Here is a 17,571-nt window from a genome sequence, read left to right on the forward strand (position 1 = left end):
TGCGGCTCCCTCTCCCCTCCCCCCGGCCAGGTGCGGCTCCCAGCATGCAGTGCGGCTCCCTCTCCCCTCCCCCCTCGCCATGTGCGGCTCCCAGCATGCAGTGCGGCTCCCTTCCCCCCCGGGGGCCAGGTGCGGCTCCCAGCATGCAGTGCGCCCCGGTGCCGGGCTAACGGCCCGCGGGACTCCATGTCCCAGCAGGCTCCGCGGCTCACGCCGTGCGTCCCGGCCACCCCGCTCCCAGCATGCACCGCGGCGATTCCCCTTCCGGTCGCCAGGGCGGCTTGCTGGGCCCTGCTTCCGGCGACGCTCTAGCCTGGGACTCGCTGCCCCGCGCGGCCTTCCGCTTCCGGTCTGCGCGAGCGAACCAAGTCGGGTCCTGCTGCGCGAGGCGCCGCGATGCCGACGGGGGACTACGAGTGAGGGGGCGGGGGGGGCCCGGGGGGCGGGGTGAGGAGGGGGTCGGGGGGGCTAGGGGGGACTTGGGGGGCGGGGTGAGGAGGGGGAGGGGGGCTCCGGGGGGGCCCCGGGGGGCATGGTGAGGGGGGGGCTCCGGGGGGGCCCCGGGGGGCGGGGTGAGGAGGGGGCGGGGGGGCTCCGGGGGGGGCCCCGGGGGGCGGGGCGGGGGGCCCTGGAGGGCGGGGTGAGGAGGGGATCGGGGGGGCTAGGGGGGACTTGGGGGGCGGGGTGAGGAGGGGGTTGGGGAGGCCCGGGGGGGCCCCGGGGGGCGGGGTGAGGGGTGGCTCCGGGGGGGGCCCCGGGGGGCGGGGTGGCTAGGGGGGACTTGGGGGGTGGGGTGAGGAGGGGGGCTCCGGGGGGGGCCCCGGGGGGCGGGGCGGGGGGGCTCCGGGGGGGGCGGGGCGGGGGGGCCCTGGAGGGCGGGGTGAGGAGGGGATCGGGGGGGCTAGGGGGGACTTGGGGGGCGGGGTGAGGAGGGGGTTGGGGAGGCCCGGGGGGGCCCCGGGGGGCGGGGTGAGGAGGGGGCGGGGGGGCTAGGGGGGACTTGGGGGGTGGGGTGAGGAGGGGGGCTCTGGGGGGGCCCCGGGGGGCGGGGCGGGGTGGCTCCGGGGGGGGGCCCGGGGGGCGTGGTGAGGGGGGGGCTCCGGGGGGGGCCCCGGGGGGCGGGGTGAGGAGGGGGCGGGGGGGCTAGGGGGGACTTGGGGGGTGGGGTGAGGAGGGGGGCTCCGGGGGGGGCCCCGGGGGGCGGGGGGCGGGGTGGCTCCGGGGGGGGGCCCGGGGGGCGTGGTGAGGGGGGGGGCTCCGGGGGGGGCCCCGGGGGGCGGGGTGAGGAGGGGGCGGGGGGGCTAGGGGGGACTTGGGGGGTGGGGTGAGGAGGGGGGCTCCGGGGGGGGCCCCGGGGGGCGGGGGCGGGGGGGCTCCGGGGGGGGCCCCGGGGGGCGGGGTGAGGAGGGGGCTGGCGGCCTCTGACTCTCTCTGTCTCCGCAGCTCGAAGCCCAGCTGGGCCGACCAGGTGGAGGAGGAGGGAGACGACGGTGAGAAGCCCCGCCCCCAGCACGGAGCCCCGCCCCCAGCACAAGCCCCGCCCCCAGCACGGAGCCCCCGGCCCAGGCCTTGGTGCCCCCCCATGCCCCCATCACATTGTTCTGCCCCCCGCCCCGGCTCTAGTGCTGGGGTGGAGCCGGTAAATCACTGGGGGAGGCTGGTCCCCCGTCCACCCCCATTAACACTTCACTTGTTGGCCTGTTTAACCCTAAGTTTCCTTTAAGTTGCGTGGCCCGGGAGAGGCGCCTCAGCCCCAGGCTGCTGGGGGGAGAGAGCTGGGGAGGGGGTCCAGTCTCCCTGCCAAAGCCCCGGGGCAGCCTGCACCCCAAAACCCTCTTCCCTCCCCCGCCCAGAGCCCACCCCCACCCAAACCCTCTGGCTCTGAGCCCCCCGCCACACCCCAAACTCCTCATCCGTGGCCCCACCTGACCCTTCTCCCCTAGCCAGAGCCATCACCCCACCTAAGCCTCTACCCCAGCCCTGAGGTCCCCCCACACTCTGAACCCATGGGCCCCACCCCTGCCACACATCACCTCCATATTGGTGCACGTAACACAATTCATTTCGCACGTGGTTGTAAAAAAATTAGAGAGGAACATTAGTTTAACCTGGGCGGGGCGGGGATTAGACACGTTGCTGGTTACGCTGAGATGCTGTAGGGATGAGTACAAGGTCAGCGCCTGCTCAGGGGGCTTTCCCCCACCCCCCAGGGCAGCTCTGCTCCTTGGGCCCCCTTCATGGGGACCTGGTGATTCCCCATTGGCCCCCCACACCCTGTTGGGATGTGAGATTCATGCCCATGCAGTCCCCCAGGGGCTCAGTTGCAGGACTTGAGTGTGCCCTGTACCAGGATGGCAGTGCAGCCTCTCCGATCCCCAGGGTGGGGGGGGGACTTCATTCCCAGCCCTCCACCCCTATTGTTAGCTCAGCTCTGAGACCGCGCAGTGGCATAACAGCCGCTTCCCCTCCTCAGACAAATGCATCACCAGCGAGCTGCTGAAGGACCTCCCCTTGAGCGGGGGGCTGAAGGACACCCCCTTGAGCGGGGGGCTGAAGGACACCCCCTTGAGCGGGGGGCTGAAGGACACCCTCCTGAGCGGGGACCTGAGTGCAGATGTTGAGCTGCTGAAAGCAGGTAAGAGTCGGGACGTGGGACCCTATGCTGGGAACACCCAGTCACGCAGCTGTCTCACCAGCCTCCCCACTTCCCTCTGCAGGTCCCCTCCCATCCCCAAAAGAGCTCATCAACGGGAACATCAAAACCATCACAGAGTACCGGGAGGAGGAGGATGGGCGCAAGGTGAAGGTAAGTGGTGGGACTGGGGAGCGGGCCCCACAGTGCACCGGGCTTCAGGCTGGAATCCTCCCCAGCTCCCGCTGGAAAATCCACTTGGTCCAAGCCAGCCTGTTCCCATCCTGGGGGCAGGATCGCTCCCCACAGCCCCTTCCCCGGGGCAGGGCCGTATATCCTAAGCAGTGGAGCTCCCCTGACTAGGTGGCTTTGTCTGCTTTTCCCTTCCCCTCCGCTTTCTCCTAATTGCAAGGCCTAGCCCCCAAGGAATACCCCAATTGTAGAGCACCCACGTGTGGTGTTCCACCCCATTGGAATGCAGGCACGGCTGGAGCCGGAGCGAAGCAGCCAAGCATGTCTCCAACTGGAGCATCTGGTTGCGGGCCCAGCTTCAGCACCACTCCCCTTGGCACTCCATGACCCCGCCTGCCCCCATGGCACTCAGCGACTGGTACTGTTGTTCCTCTGCAGATCATCCGCACCTTCCGAATTGAGACCAGGAAGGCCTCCAAGGCTGTGGCGCGGCGGAAGGTGAGTGGGCTCCGCACTGGGATAGCAGGGCCACGAGGCGTTAATCCGCATAGGCTGTTCGCCTTGGGGGTAGCTTAGCAGATGTCTATGCAGGGAGCTGGGAAATCCTTCCCAGCCCTGCCAGCTCACCCCAGGGCTCTGCCTCATCCCTCATCTTGCTGCCAGGTCTCCCTTGTCCCTCCAGTTCTGTGTCCCTCCTTCCATCCCCACTGCGCTCCTGGAAGCCCTTTGCCCTTACCCTGGCTTAACCCTCTGCTGGGCAGTGGGGGCTGCTGAGCCGGGGCAGGGGGTCAGAGACAGTGGGGCTTTCCTGGGGCTACTAGGGGCTGGCCTTGCTGGGGCTCCCATGCCTGTGGGGCACTTGGTGTCAGGTCCTGCGAGAGGGGGCAAGGCCCAGGGAAGTGTGTGTGTGCGGGGGGGGGGAGAGCATGGCCCCATCAGCTCCTCAACACCCACTGTGACCATTGGCTCTCGCCCAGAACTGGAAGAAATTCGGCAACTCTGAGTTTGATGCTCCGGGCCCCAATGTGGCCACAACCACAGTGAGCGATGATGTCTTCATGACCTTCATCACCAGCAAGGAGGTGAGTGCGGGGGTGGGGGCTGGGCTGGCCAGGGGTCTGGGGGGTGAAGTAGGTCTCTGGGTGGCTAATGGGATCTCGAGGGGACCCAGCGGGGGTGAGGGGCACAGGGCTCTGACAGCATCCGACAGGTCTGTCTGCCCTGGGCTACTCTGAGATGGGGGGGGGGAGCCTTGGCTCGCCGGCTTTGGGGTAGTGGGGTGGGAATGGGCAGGAGGATGTGGGAGTCCCAGGTGGGGAGGGCTTCCTGGGGCTGACGGCCCTGCCCCGTCTGCTGCAGGACCTGAACTGCCAGGAGGAGGAGGACCCCATGAACAAGCTGAAGGGGCAGAAGATCGTGTCATGCCGGATCTGCAAGGGTGACCACTGGACGACGCGCTGCCCCTACAAGGACACGCTGGGCCCCATGCAGAAGGAGCTGGCTGAGCAGCTGGGCCTGTCCACGGGCGAGAAGGAGAAGCTTCCAGGAGGTGCGGGTGGACCCATTCCCCGGGGAGGGCAGAGTCCCTGCACGGGGGTTGAACAGGGCAGGTGGGAGCCCGGGAGTACAGTGGGGGCACTCTGGATTAATCAAGGGGATGGGCAGGGGGAGCAGCAGGGTCTCCCCAATGGAGGCTGAGGGGTAGGCAGGTCCCTGGAGGAGGGGGATGGGTGGGGAGAGCCGGTGGAGGGGAGCGCAGCGGGGGCGTGACTCTGCCCCTTTGCCTGTCTCTTGGTTAAATCGCCCGCCCTACGCACACTCTGACTCAGCTGGGGCTTTGGGGGGTTTGGAGTCTGTTGGAAATCTCGGCTCATGCGTGTATTTCAAAGCCTGTCTGCGCCCTCTCGCTAAGTACGCCAAATGGGTCACCCAGCGTGGGGACTCCCTTGTGCTGGATTCTCAGTATCAGAAAGGCTGATGGATTCTTCTAACCCCCCCGCCCAGTTCCAGTTTGGTCCACTGGGGCGTGCCATGGGGATAGGGAATACCTGGGAGCCGTGCCCCCTCGTTCAGCTTGGCTGCCTTTCCTTCTCTGGGGCTGCTGCTGCTTGCAGTCCATATTTCGCTGGTGGGCAGCTGTTTCCTGCCTCCCCGGCTCCGCTCTCCTTTCAGCTCCTGCAGCCCCCGCCTGGCCAGCTCCAGCTTTGGGGCAGTTTCGCCGCTGCTCGTTTTTATACTTTTTTCGTTTTACTGCCTCACCCAAAATCACCAGAAACCCCCAAGCTGAGGCCAGCTCTGCTCTGAGTCACTTCAAAGCCAGTGCTTGAAGCGTGAGCCCCAGCCCCAGGTGTGTAAATCCTGCGACGGCAGCATGCCGCTCTCCTTGGGGAGCCCAGACCCAGACGCCCTGTGTTACCCCGCAGCTGGAGTGCAGAGGCTCCCTGCTGCCCCAGCCCGCCTGCCTCTCCAGCAGACGTCCTATTCTGCCACTCCAAACCTTGCCTGCCCAGAAGCATTCACTGCAGCCAAGGATCCAGGGGTTGCAGAGCCAGAGGGTGCTGACCCCTTTGTCCCCTTGGATGGATACTGCGGGGCCCCCCTTGTCCCCTTCCGTCATCCCGAAAACCTCTGAAAAGTGAACCCAGGCAAAGCCCCTCTGCCAGCTGCTTATCCTTTGGGGGCAAGCCCCAAGCCTTGGGTTCCTTTGCCCTCTCCGCTGGCTTGGTTACTTCGGTTGCCTTCGAGGCACAGGTCCTTCTGTTGTCCTTTGCTTGTCAGCAAGCTATGGAGCTTTCTCCTCCGCTTGTTAGCCTGGTCCCTGCAGACAGGGCAGTGCCCACCCCTTGGCCTCGGGCAGGCGGGTTGATCTGCTGCCTCCACAGGAGATTTTAAGAACGTCTTTTCAGTGCACACAACTCATCCTATGCAGCCCGACCAGCCAGCGGGTCGCTGGTGATTGTAGAGGTTACAAATGCCGTTTGGGTGCTCCTCTGCCAACTGGCTTCAAGGGCTCTTAGTAGGGTGACCAGATAGCAACTTTGAAAAAACGGGACAGGGGGTGGGGGGTAATAGGTGCCTATGTAAGTCCAAAAGAATGAGACTGTCCCTATAAAAACGGGACATCTGGTCGGTCTTAGGGTCACAGGGTGTGTGCAGCAGGGCCACCCAGTGGTGGCTGAGGGGCAGGCAGGTCCCCAGGGAGGGGGTGCAGTGGGGGCTCCCCAGTGGTGGCTGAGGGGCGGGCAGGTCCCTGGGGAGGGGGTGCAGTGGGGGCTCCCCAGTGGTGGCTGAGGGGCGGGCAGGTCCCCGGGGAGAGGGTGCAGTGGGGGCTCCCCAGTGGGGTCTGAGGGGCAGGCAGGTCTCCGGAGGTGGGGGATGGGTGGGGTCTGGGCACTGCTCAAAGCCCCATGTTTCCGGCTTTCCCAGAACCGGAGCCGGTCCAGGCCCAGCAGAACAAGACTGGGAAGTACGTCCCGCCCAGTCTGCGGGATGGAGCCAGCCGCCGCGGGGAATCCATGCAGCCTAACCGCAGGGGTAAGTGCTGGGGCCTGGTGCCCACCATGGGGCAGGGCTGAGCTGCAGACCAGCAGCCTTTCCACTTCTCACTGCTAGCTTGGAGGGCAGCCTGGACTCAAGGTCCCACCCCCAGCTCTGTGCCTCAGTTTCCCCATGTGCAGTGGGGCCGACGGCACCTCCTGCACGGTGCGTGTGACTCGTGCCGGACAGTTCCCCGCTTGCCCAGCCTGTGGTCCCCAGGGCTCCGGCAGCACCACCCTGCTGGCTGCCCTGACCTGCCCCCCTCTCTCCAGCCGATGACAATGCCACCATCCGGGTCACCAACCTGTCAGAGGACACGCGGGAGACCGACCTGCAGGAGCTGTTCCGCCCCTTCGGCTCCATCTCCAGGATCTACCTGGCCAAGGACAAGACCACGGGGCAGTCCAAGGTGAGGGCGAGGGGGGAGAACCAGGCCGTGCCAGGCACTGTCCCACAGTCCCTTTTTTCTGGGGGTCCCAGGGACTGGAGTGAGCCCCCACCCTGATCTCACCACCTGCTTCCTCCCCCAGGGCTTTGCCTTCATCAGCTTTCACCGGCGCGAGGATGCTGCCCGTGCCATTGCCGGTGTCTCCGGCTTTGGCTACGACCACCTCATCCTCAACGTGGAGTGGGCCAAGTGAGTGCCAGGCCTGGGACGGATGCCGGGGGTCCCCTTGTCGCTACCCCCCTCGGGATCCTCTCTGGCTGCTGCCCCATCTGGGGCGGGGCGGAGGGAGGTTGGAGGGCGTGGGGAGGGGGAGGTTAGAGCTGACCCCTGGCTTCATTCCCATTCTAACCCCGCTCTTCCCCACACAGACCCTCCACCAACTGAGGCCAGCGCCCTGCCAGCTGCTGCTCCAGGAATGGCTGCTGCTGTTGAGAGACTTGGTTGGTAATAAAGGTTCATCCCCGCCGGGCGTGTGGCGGTCTCACTTCCTCCCCCGCCTGCGAGGGGCTGGCAGGAAGCTTGGGGTTGCAGGGGCTGCGCTGAGCTGCACGGCTTTATGCGATGCAGCTGGCGGGAGTGGGGGCTGGGCCGGGCCCTTGTCCTGACTCAGCCTCCAGCACCCTGTGGCCATGTGATGGGAGCAGAGCGGGGGGGGGGCGTGGTGACATACACAGGAACCAGGCGGCTCTGGGCCTGCTTCCCAGCCCTTGCAGGGGGGTTGCGGCTGCAGCCGGCCCCAGGACCTATAAGAGAGTGACAGGACACGGAGCAGGGGGCTCAGACTCTGCTTTAATGGCTGATCTCAAAGGAGCCCAGCCCAGCCCAGCCCCCCCTCGTGGGGGCAGGGTGTGTCTCCCAGGCTGGAGCAGCTGCTGTTACCCCCGCTGCTCTGCATGGTCGGCTGGCCCCAGGGGGGCAAAGCTCGTCCTGTGGGCCTGCAGCACAATGGTGGGGGGCTGGTTCCATCCCCGGGGTCAGCCACAGGCCTTTAGCGCCATGTTCTCTGCGGGCTGGGCCCTGCACCGCCCGCGGGGGGCCCTGCACCGCCCGCGGGGGGCCCTGCACCAGGCCCGCATGCTGTCGGCCAGGGCGGCGTAGAGCAGCGGGTGGGTGCAGATGTTGAGGGTGACCAGGAGCTTGCTGAGCTGGTAGGCGGAGTGGATGAGCAGCACGTGCTGCTTGTCCTGCCTCTCGGCCTGCCGCTGCCGCAGGCCCAGGTTGAGGTTGCGCAGGGTGTGGTAGGGCAGGTAGGAGACGGCGTAGAGAGCCACCCCCACGCTCACCAGCCACCCCACCTGGCGCTTCTCCAGCGGCGTCAGGTGGGGGTTGCGGCAGACGGTGCGGAAGATGGCCCCGTAGGAGAAGAGCGTGAGCAGGAAGGGCAGCCCGCAGCCGAAGGCCGCCAGGAAGAGGCTGTAGGGCAGGTAGCGGGGCAGCTGCTCGTCCGTGGCGCTGCCCAGGCACTCGGTGCAGTTCCCCTGGGGCTGCAGCTCCGAGAAGTAGAGGGTGGGGGCGGAGAGGCCGGCCACCAGCAGCCAGCCGGCGCCGCTCAGGAGCTTGGCGTGGCGGGGCTCCAGCCGGCCATGCACCAGGAAGGGGTGCACCACGCCCAGGTAGCGGTTCAGGCTGATGCAGGTGAGGAAGAAGATGCTGCCGTACAGGTTGCAGCTGAAGAGGAAGCGCTCGAGTTTGCAGAGGGCCAGGCCGTAGGACCAGTGCTTGGGCGGGTAGTAGTAGGCGGCCAGGAAGGGCAGGGAGAGGGCGTAGAGCAGGTCGCTGACGGCCAGGTTGAAGGAGTACACGATGCCCGGGTGCCAGGTGTGCTCGTGGGCCATGAAGCGGTAGATGGCGAAGGCGTTGCCGGCGAAGGCCAGGAAGAACTCGACCACCAGCGCAGGCCACATCTGCTGCTGGAACGAACTGAGGGAAGCGTTGCCTGGTGCTGCCATCCTGGGGCAGAGGAAGCGGGAGGCTGAGTTCGAGGCTCCCTGCCTGCCTCCCCTCCCCCCTTCAGGCTGGATGCTGGCGCAGTGTGGTGTGAAGTGGCCCTAGGGTCCCGGCCTAGGCTGGGAGAGGGGGGAATTTCACAGCTGGGGGGCAAGACCAGGCTGCACCTGCCACATCTGTTCCCCTGCTTGCTGCTGCTGGGGGGGCCCTGGACCTCCTGCCCGCTGGCAGCCAGTGCAGCTTGAACAAAGGTGGTGGGACTGGCCACATGGTGCACCCAGCGCAGCTGCCGTAGCCGGCCCCCCGGATCGTGTTCCCTACCCCCAGGCTGCTGCAGGGCTACTGGGAGCAGGAGCCAACTGCCCCCCCTGGTTTTCTCTGCCATGTCCCTGGGGGAGAGGCGCTGTCATGGTTGAGAACCCCTTCCCAGCATGTGCCTCCCTGGGCCTGCTGCCTGCCACAGAGCCAGAATTGCTCCCCCCACCCCCAAGAAGGCAACTCTGGGCCACCAGCCTAGGGGCCAGTGCCCCCGGCTGCTACACGGCCAGCCCCCGCGAAGTGTCTCCACGCCCACCCCAGCATCCTGCTTTGCTTCCCCCACAGCTGGTCGCTCACGCTGCAACGGAGGGCTCAACTGTGCCCGGGGATGAGGGTTTAGGGACAGAACCATTCCCCTTCCCACCCCTGACCCCATACGCTATGCTATGAATTGCAGCCGTGGCTAGTTGCCTCCCCCTGCCCGCACCTCACCTGGCACTGCCCTGGCCCAGCTCGGTGCTGCTGCCCAGCTGGGGGCAGGAAGCAGTGGCAAGTTCCTTCCTGCTCACAGCAGGCAGCAGAAGCTGCTCCTCCCCTTCCCCCACAGCAGGAGGGCCTTGCGCCACCCTTTCAGGGAGGGGCAGGGAGGGTGGGGTAACCACCCACAGATCCCATCCTGCCCCCAGAGAAGCTCCGAAGTTAGCAGCACTGGGCTTGTGCCTGAGTAGGGTCCACAAGAGATCAGGCTGGGAGGGGAGGGCACCCGCATCTTGGCTCAGAGCAGGGGCCCCCCCCAAACACAGGACCAGCACAGACAGACGAGAGGAATGCAGGGGTGTATTGCCCAGCCAGCCAGCACAGGGCCAAGAGCCCAGGAAATCCAGCACCCACCCCCCAGTCTAGGGACAAGGTTGAGAGTCCTGGAGGGGCTAGTGCCACCCCTTTTTGGGGGCCCTGGGCCTCTGGAGCACCCCCTTCCCCCGGGCTGCCTGCTTCCTCTGCAGTCCCGGCTTCCCTGGCCCTTTGAACTTGGAGCCAGGGACCCTAAGGCCCCGCTTGGTTCCCTGCTGTGTGGGTCCTTTTGGCTTCAGACTCCGTGCTCCTTCCTGCCGCCTGTGGGCCTTGGGGCTCCGTGGGTCCTTCTGCTGGCCAGGCCTCTGTGAGATCCCCGGCTCCCTGGGGCTGCGCTCACCCCTCTGCTGCTGGCCAGGGAGTCTCCTGTGCTTCACCTTGCGGCTGGCTCTGCCTGGCTGGGGGCTGGCAGGCTGCCCCCCAGCCTGGCTGGTTCGGAGTCTCTTGCTGGGCTGGGGGGAGCGCTGGGGCCCGTGTTTCCTCTTAGCACTTTTAGGGAACAGATCTAGAGACAGGGGAGAACCAGAGAGGAGAGTCACAATCCAGGACCGGCAAGGCCCTTTGGGTGGGGAATGGGAACAGCCATAGGGCAGGGGAGATAGGGCGCCGGGGCTGTGAGATGGCCCCAGGCTGGGTTACCAGAACCACCCACCAAGGGATCCGTGCTCCAGAGGTCAGAGCTGGCTGAAGATGGGACCCCAAAACTAGGCTTCAATACCAGCCTAAGCTAGACCCAGTGCAAGGCCACTGCTGCCAGGGGCCAGGCACTGCAATGCCGGGGGGCTAGGCGCAGTCCATACGGCAGGGCTGGGGCTCTGCTGGGGGCCGGGTGCATCAGTGCGTTTACTTTGAACTGAAATCACAGCACACGCTCAGGAAGATTCGCATCATCAGCTGCTCCCGGCATGGAGACTCGGGGGGGCCCTGGCTCCCCTGTCCCGGGGCCGGTGCCAGCAGCCCAGCTCCAAGCACAGATCATCTGGGTCACGACTCACCTTGGTCAGGCTCCTCGCCCACCTCCTGCCGGTAATATTCCACGTCGTCATCTGACTGGTCGGCCGGGTCCTGGTCCTCCGGCATCCCAGGATCCTCAGCACCGCTGTCACCATCCTCCCCCTGCTGCTGCTGCTTCCTCTTGATCCCTGCCAGGCTCTGCTTCCTGCACCCCAAAGCACCAGCGTCGGGCCCCGAGGGGACTACAACTCCCAGCATGCACCACACCGCGGGGAACAGGGCCGGCCCAGACCCATGCTGGGGTTCCTGGCCCGTCTCCCTCAAGCCCACCCCCATCCTGCCCCAGCGATGGGGGGCCTCCCGCTCACCTGTGGGCCTCCCGCTGCGCCTCCTTGCGCTGCACATCGGCCTCCTGCCGGCAGCGCCGCTCTGCCTTCAGCCGCAGCCGCTCCTCCCTCCGGGCCAGGGCCACCTGGAGCTGCTCCTCCGTCTTGAGAACTGGGGGGGAAGGGGGAGGAGCTCAGTGGGGATGGACCCCAGGGATTCGAGCTTGCCACTCAAGGGCAGGAACGGGAGTCACGTGGGGCCCGGAGGGGGGCCGGGTCGGGCAGGGCACTTACTGAAGCTGTGGTAAAGCACGTTGCCCTGGCTCAACCCTTCCTCCACCTTGATGAGCTGCAGGGTCATTCGGGGACCAATCTGCGAGGAAGGCGACAGAACCCATCAGACCAGGGCCGGCCCCAGGCCCCTGCCCGGTTACAGCTGGGGGCAGAGCAGGCAGGGGGTGTGGAGCCCTCCCAGCCTCCCACGCAGCCCCATGGCCGGATCAGAACGTTTACTTTGAAGATCACGGTTCTATCAAGGTCTCTGTGTTCATCACGCCCTGCCAGCCGGGTCCACCCCCTGCCCCTGGCTGCAGCACACACCTCAGTGAGACGCACGGCACTCTGCTGGGCCTTCATGTTCCCCCGGCCCGCGTAGGCCTGGGGCAGCTCCAGGATATTGTGGGTCCCGTCCTGCTCGGCCTCACTCTCCGACAGGTTAATGTCCCTGCAGAGAAAACCCAGCCAGTCACAGGACACAACGTGGCAGAGCCCTGCACTGACCCACTAGACACCGTTCCCCTCCCAGAGCCGGGGAGAGAATCCAGGAGTCCTGGCTCCCAGCATCCCCTACTCTCACCACTAGACTCCCACTCCCCTCCCAGAGCTGGAGCAGAACCCAGGAGTCCTGGCTCCCAACTGCCCACCCCGGCTCTAAGCCAATCTCTGCTCCATTGCAGAAGTGCAGCCTCAGAGGCCCCTCCCCTAGCTCCGGCCTGGTGGGCAAGTCCCCAAGCCCCGGGCACTCAGCTCCTGGTTCCCAAGCTCAAGAAGGGCGACATGGGGTGAGCTGCCAGTGGGAGCAGTGGGCAGGGCCGACTCCGAGCCGCCAAGCACTGCACGCAGCTGCAGTGTCTCAGATCCCAGCCCGGCCCCCGGCGCGCAGGGCCCAGCGCTCACTTGGCCAGCAGCTCACTGATGTCCTCCAGCCGGCTCATGTTGGGGAACTTCTCCTGCAGCAGCTTCTTGAGGCCTTTGCTCGCCCCCACAGGCACCACCTTCAGGCTGCTGGGGGAGAGGAGACGGGAGGGGTCATGCACCAGTTCAGCAGGCAGGGGGTCTCTGGGAGCAGGAGGGGCTGAGAGGGACCCAGCTCGTGCACCAGAAGGGGCTCAGGAAGGAATCACGGGGCTCAAGGGCAGACAGGACTGAGCAGCTTAGCCGGTCTGCCAGCCAGGGTAGCCTGGCAATGGCAGGGAACTGACTGAGGGAGACAGCGCCAGAGGAACTGCAGTGGGATTCGAACCCAGCGCTCCGCAGCTGCTCCCGGGCTGGCACTTCGCCACGCACTGCACGGCTCTGGTCAGGCCGTAGAGATGAGGGGTTGGAGCCAGCAGAGCAAGGAGCACAGCCCACCCCCGCACACCCTGCTCTCCCCCGCTGCTGGGACAGGGCCGAGTTCTACGCCAGGCGCTCAGCACCATGCTCTGAGCTGCTGGGGATGCAGGTGACCCCCGGGAAGGAGGAGGTACCACTGTCTGTCAGCCACCCCTGCCGGTTCCCGCTCGCTGGATGCCTCAGAGCGTTTACTGTAGGATGAAATCACCGAACCATCAGCAGACTATACCCTCATTGCCAGCATCCAGAGGCGAAGGGGTCACCTGCCGAGACAGAGCCTCCCTTCCCCTCTCACACAGCCCAGTTGATCTCCCTTGGTGCCCAGCCATGGAACCAGGGGGCCTGGAGAAGCCGTGGTGCTTGGCCCCTGATGGTCCCCAGCGCAGACCCTTACTAGTGCCGGAAGTCCAGGAGCTGGGTGTCCGCGTTGTAGCTGATCAGCAGGCACCGCTTGATGGCGTTGAGGTTGACCTGGGGGCAGAGCCGCACGGCGGTGAGCACCAGAGATGAGCACTAGCCACAGCGGGGCTTCCCCCTACCCCTGCCAGCCCCCAGGGAACCCCATGCTTCCTGCAGCACGGGCTGGGGGGCCTCAATCCTGCTCCCCAAGTGCCTCCTCCCCCCACGCACCCACCTTGTGCACGTTGATGGAGGGGAACATGTTCTGGAACATGGTGGCCATCAGCTTGACGTGCATCTGCTGCAGCCCGAAGCTGTTGAGCACCAGGAGCGGGTGGTGCGTGAACTGCTGCTCGTGCATGCGGTGGTGCTTGAGTGACGACACCACGTCCTTGATGAGCGAGTACTGGAGGGCGGAGGGAGCGGGAGGTTGGGGCGCTGGCGAGAGGCAAGGGGGGCTCTCGGCTGACTAGCTGGACCAGGGAGGGGGCCTCACCCCTTGGCATCCCCGGCTTGTGCTCAACAGCGCACGGGGAAGCCAGGGCAGCAGCGTGATCGCTGCGCGGGTAGCATCCCCTCCCCCAGAGGGGACACACGCCCAGCTCTGGCCAGGGACAGACTTGGACACCCACAACCCACACAAGTTGAGCTGGCCTGAGATTTAAGGAGGCAGGAGTAACTGGCCCGCACTAATCCCAAACTAACGGGCGGGGGCAGCTCTGGACCCCCGGCCCAGCGTGCCCAGCACCCACCTGCGTGACTTTGAAGGTCAGTGTTGGGCCTCCGGGGAGACGGACAAGTTTCTGCGGGAGAGAGACAGAGAGACACAAGAGTCAGGGCTGGGCCCGGTACTGAGCAGGCTGCCGTGTCTGCTTCTCTCGCTCTGCCCAGCGGGACGGAGGCATCAGTGCGTTTACTTTGGAACTGAAATCACAGAGCTTGCTCAGTAAGATTTGCTTCATCAGCTGCATCCGCCAAAGGAGACCCCAGGGGAAGGAACGTCACTGGGACTAGAAAGAGGGGCACCCAGCCAGGCACAAGCCTCCCTGCACCCCAGCTCGGTGCAGTGCCGGACAGTGCCGGCTCTGTGCTCTGGACCGGGCTGTAGGGGAAGGTGGTGGCAGGCACAAAGAGGCTCAAGCAATCAGCAAAGGCCCCAGTAAGACCTTTCCTAGCCATGGGGAGAGGCCTGCCCCTTACTGAACCCAGGGAGGTGTTCCAGCCTGACCAGGCACGGAGCTGGGGGACTGAGGGCTTTCCCTCCGGCCCCCATCGCACCACTTACGAAGTTGACATTGGTGGGGGATTTGGTGAAGACCAGGAAGTGTGTCACGCCCAGAGGCCCCGCCACCGCCACAAAATCCTTCAGGGAGTTCTTCTTCCGCACCTGGAAGACAGCAAGTGTCGCGCTACGCTCACCTCGGGGCTTGCGGCCTGCACTTGGGGGGCTAAAAAGGGGTGTTCCCAGAGACTCTGCTCCCCTCCCAGAGCCAGGAGAGAACCCCGGGGTCCTGGCTCCCACCCCACCTCCTCCCTAACACACGAGACCCCGCGGCCCTCCTGGAGCCGGGACAGAACCCAAGCGTCCTGCCCGCACAGCCTTGAATTCAAAGCCCAGCCTCCGTGGACCGGCAGGCTTCGCGGGACCCCGGGGCGGGGGGCGGCCGGGACCCCGGGGCGGGGGGCTCACCTGTAGGGTGCTGGCCGTGAACGGCTCCATCACCCGCCGCACGTCCAGGATGAGCTGCTGCAGGCTCCGGCCCACGCGCCCGCGGTGGAAGACGAAGGAGTGAGGGACGTTGGCGAACTGGTCCTGAGCCCGCTGCTGGGCGGCCGCCCGTGCCCGCTTCTGGTTCTTGGTCTGCGGGGGAGGGGCAGGGGGTCAGCAGGGCCCCCCACGTCCAGCCCCCCTCGCTCCCCTCCCCCCCACGTCCAGCCCCCGCCACCTGCCCCCCTCGCTCCCCTCCCCCCCACGTCCAGCCCCCGCCACCTGCCCCCCTCGCTCCCCTCCCCCCCACGTCCAGCCCCCCCCACCTGCCCCCCCTCGCTCCCCTCCCCCCGTCCTGCCCCCCCCGCTCCCCTCCCCCCCACGTCCAGCCCCCCCGCTCCCCTCCCCCCCACGTCCAGCCCCCCCGCTCCCCTCCCCCCCACGTCCAGCCCCCCCACCTTCCCCCCTCGCTCCCCTCCCCCCACGTCCAGCCCCCCCACCTCCCCCCCTCGCTCCCCTCCCCCCACGTCCAGCCCCCCCACCTCTCCCCCTCGCTCCCCTCCCCCCCGTCCAGCCCCCCCACCTTCCCCCCTCGCTCCCCTCCCCCCACGTCCAGCCCCCCCACCTCTCCCCCTCGCTCCCCTCCCCCCACGTCCAGCCCCCCCCACCTCTCCCCCTCGCTCCCCTCCCCCCACGTCCAGCCCCCCCACCTCCCCCCCTCGCTCCCCTCCCCCCACGTCCAGCCCCCCCCACCTCCCCCCCTCGCTCCCCTCCCCCCACGTCCAGCCCCCCCACCTCTCCCCCTCGCTCCCCTCCCCCCCCGTCCAGCCCCCCCACCTTCCCCCCTCGCTCCCCTCCCCCCACGTCCAGCCCCCCCCCACCTCTCCCCCTCGCTCCCCTCCCCCCACGTCCAGCCCCCCCCACCTCTCCCCCTCGCTCCCCTCCCCCCACGTCCAGCCCCCCCCCACCTCTCCCCCTCGCTCCCCTCCCCCCACGTCCAGCCCCCCCACCTCCCCCCCTCGCTCCCCTCCCCCCCGTCCAGCCCCCCCCACCTCTCCCCCTCGCTCCCCCCCCGTCCAGCCCCCCACACTCCCCCACACGTCCCTTCCCCCCATCCTGGCCCCTGGTGCTCCCCGCCCCCCGCGGCCCCCCGCGGCCCCCCGCACCTTGCCCTCGCGCCCCATGGCTCCGCCGCCGCGTCCCCGTCCCCACGTGGACACGACACTTCCGGTCCAGCCCGTGCGGCAGCCTCTGCGCGCCGGGCACTTCCGGCCGGTGCCGCCCTCTAAAGGGTCCGGGCGCTTCCGGTACCTCAAGGGGGGCGGGGCTGACCGCCCTGTGCCCCACCCCCCAAGTATCCCTTGTGACCCTCCCCACACACCGGGACCCCCCTGTGCCCCCCACACACACTGCACCCCCCACACCTAACCCCCCGTGCCCCATACACCCCCCGTGCCCCCCACAAACACCGCACCCCCCACACCTAACCCCCCGTGCCCCATACACCCCCCGTGCCCCCCACAAACACTGCACCCCCCACACCTAACCCCCCGTGCCCCATACACCCCCCGTGCCCCATACACCCCTCGTGCCCTCCACACCTAACCCCCCACACCTAACCCCCCGTGCCCCATACACCCCCCGTGCCCCATACACCCCCCGTGCCCCCCACACACACTGCACCCCCCACACCTAACCCCCCGTGCCCCATACACCCCCTGTGCCCCCCGACCCATCTCCCTGTGCTGCAGGCAGCTCCCATTGTACGTTCCCATCTTCTCGTCCACACACTGCACCTGTCCCCCAGGTATCCCGTGTATCCCCACTTGCCCACTGACTGTCCCCTGAGTGCCCCTCCGCTGTCTCCAGCCCCTGGGGGCCCCTCGTATTATCCACACCCAGTGAAACCTTTGCAGAGACGCTTGCAGGCCCCATCGTGCCTCAGGTTGGCAGGTGCCCAGAACGTAAAGCCACCACTGACCGGGCCGTTAAGAGTCCGGTCGGCGGTGCAGCGGGGGCCCGGAGCTAAGACAGGCTCCCTGCCTGCCCTGGCTCCACGTGGCTACCGGAAGCGGCCGCCAGGTCCCTGCAGCCCCTCGGCACATGGGTGGCCAGGTAGGCTCCGCGCACTGCCCCTGCCCCGAGGGCCGGCTCCGCAGCTCCCATCGGCCGGGGACCACCGTGTGCCTAGGGGCTGCAGGGACCTGGCGGCCGCTTCTGGGATCCAAGGTACGCCACCGGGACCCCACACCCCGAGGCCCCTCCCACAGCCCAACCCCCTGTCCCAGCCCAGAGTCCCCTGCCGCCCCCAAACTCCCTTCCGGAGCCTCCAATACCCCAGCCCTCTCCTGCACCCCGAACTCCCCATCCCTGGCCCCACCCCAAAGCCCACACCCCCTCCCACACTCTGAGCCCCTCAGCTCCAGCCCCGGAGCCCCCTCCTGCATCCCAAACCCCTCATCTCCAGCCCCACCCCAGAACCTGCACCCCAGCCGGAGTCCTCACCCCCCTCCTGCACCCCAACCCCTGCCCCAGCCTGCTGAAAGTGAGGGTTGGGGAGAGCAAGCGAAGGAGGGAGGGGGATGGAGCGGGGGGGCGGGGCAGAGGCATTCGGTTTTGTGCTATTAGAAAGTTGGCCACCCTAATGTCCGGTCAGATGTACTGCCCAGCCCCTGCTCTAACCTGGGTCCCAGCCCGGCCCCAG

At 67.4% G+C, this 17,571-nt stretch overlaps 3 protein-coding genes across 3 annotated transcripts; 1 reads left to right on the top strand and 2 right to left on the bottom strand.

The window, feature by feature from the left end:
• The first annotated feature begins 307 nt into the window (after positions 1-307).
• Positions 308-7,275, top strand: EIF3G (eukaryotic translation initiation factor 3 subunit G). The gene is made up of 11 exons (XM_073319030.1): positions 308-416; positions 1,444-1,490; positions 2,474-2,635; positions 2,718-2,806; positions 3,263-3,322; positions 3,802-3,906; positions 4,184-4,373; positions 6,251-6,358; positions 6,634-6,770; positions 6,892-6,998; positions 7,178-7,275. The coding sequence occupies exons 1-11, from the start codon at positions 397-399 to the stop codon at positions 7,191-7,193; spliced, it is 1,041 nt and encodes a 346-aa protein (XP_073175131.1). The 5' UTR covers positions 308-396; the 3' UTR covers positions 7,194-7,275.
• Positions 7,276-7,578: 303 nt separating this feature from the next.
• P2RY11 (purinergic receptor P2Y11) lies at positions 7,579-9,742 on the bottom strand. The gene has a single exon (XM_073319031.1). The coding sequence runs from the start codon at positions 8,756-8,758 to the stop codon at positions 7,784-7,786; it is 975 nt and encodes a 324-aa protein (XP_073175132.1). The 5' UTR covers positions 8,759-9,742; the 3' UTR covers positions 7,579-7,783.
• A 92-nt stretch (positions 9,743-9,834) lies between these two features.
• Positions 9,835-16,150, bottom strand: PPAN (peter pan homolog). The gene is made up of 12 exons (XM_073319029.1): positions 16,034-16,150; positions 14,850-15,020; positions 14,445-14,546; positions 13,912-13,962; positions 13,395-13,565; positions 13,155-13,231; positions 12,323-12,430; positions 11,747-11,870; positions 11,441-11,519; positions 11,189-11,318; positions 10,862-11,025; positions 9,835-10,371 (listed from the first exon to the last, which is right to left on the bottom strand). Exons 1-12 carry the CDS (start codon positions 16,049-16,051, stop codon positions 9,944-9,946), a joined length of 1,623 nt encoding a protein of 540 aa, XP_073175130.1. The 5' UTR covers positions 16,052-16,150; the 3' UTR covers positions 9,835-9,943.
• Positions 16,151-17,571: the final 1,421 nt, after the last annotated feature.

Source organism: Lepidochelys kempii, chromosome 20 (assembly GCF_965140265.1).
Source record: "Lepidochelys kempii isolate rLepKem1 chromosome 20, rLepKem1.hap2, whole genome shotgun sequence".
In the NCBI taxonomy this organism is placed as follows: Eukaryota; Metazoa; Chordata; order Testudines; family Cheloniidae; genus Lepidochelys; species Lepidochelys kempii.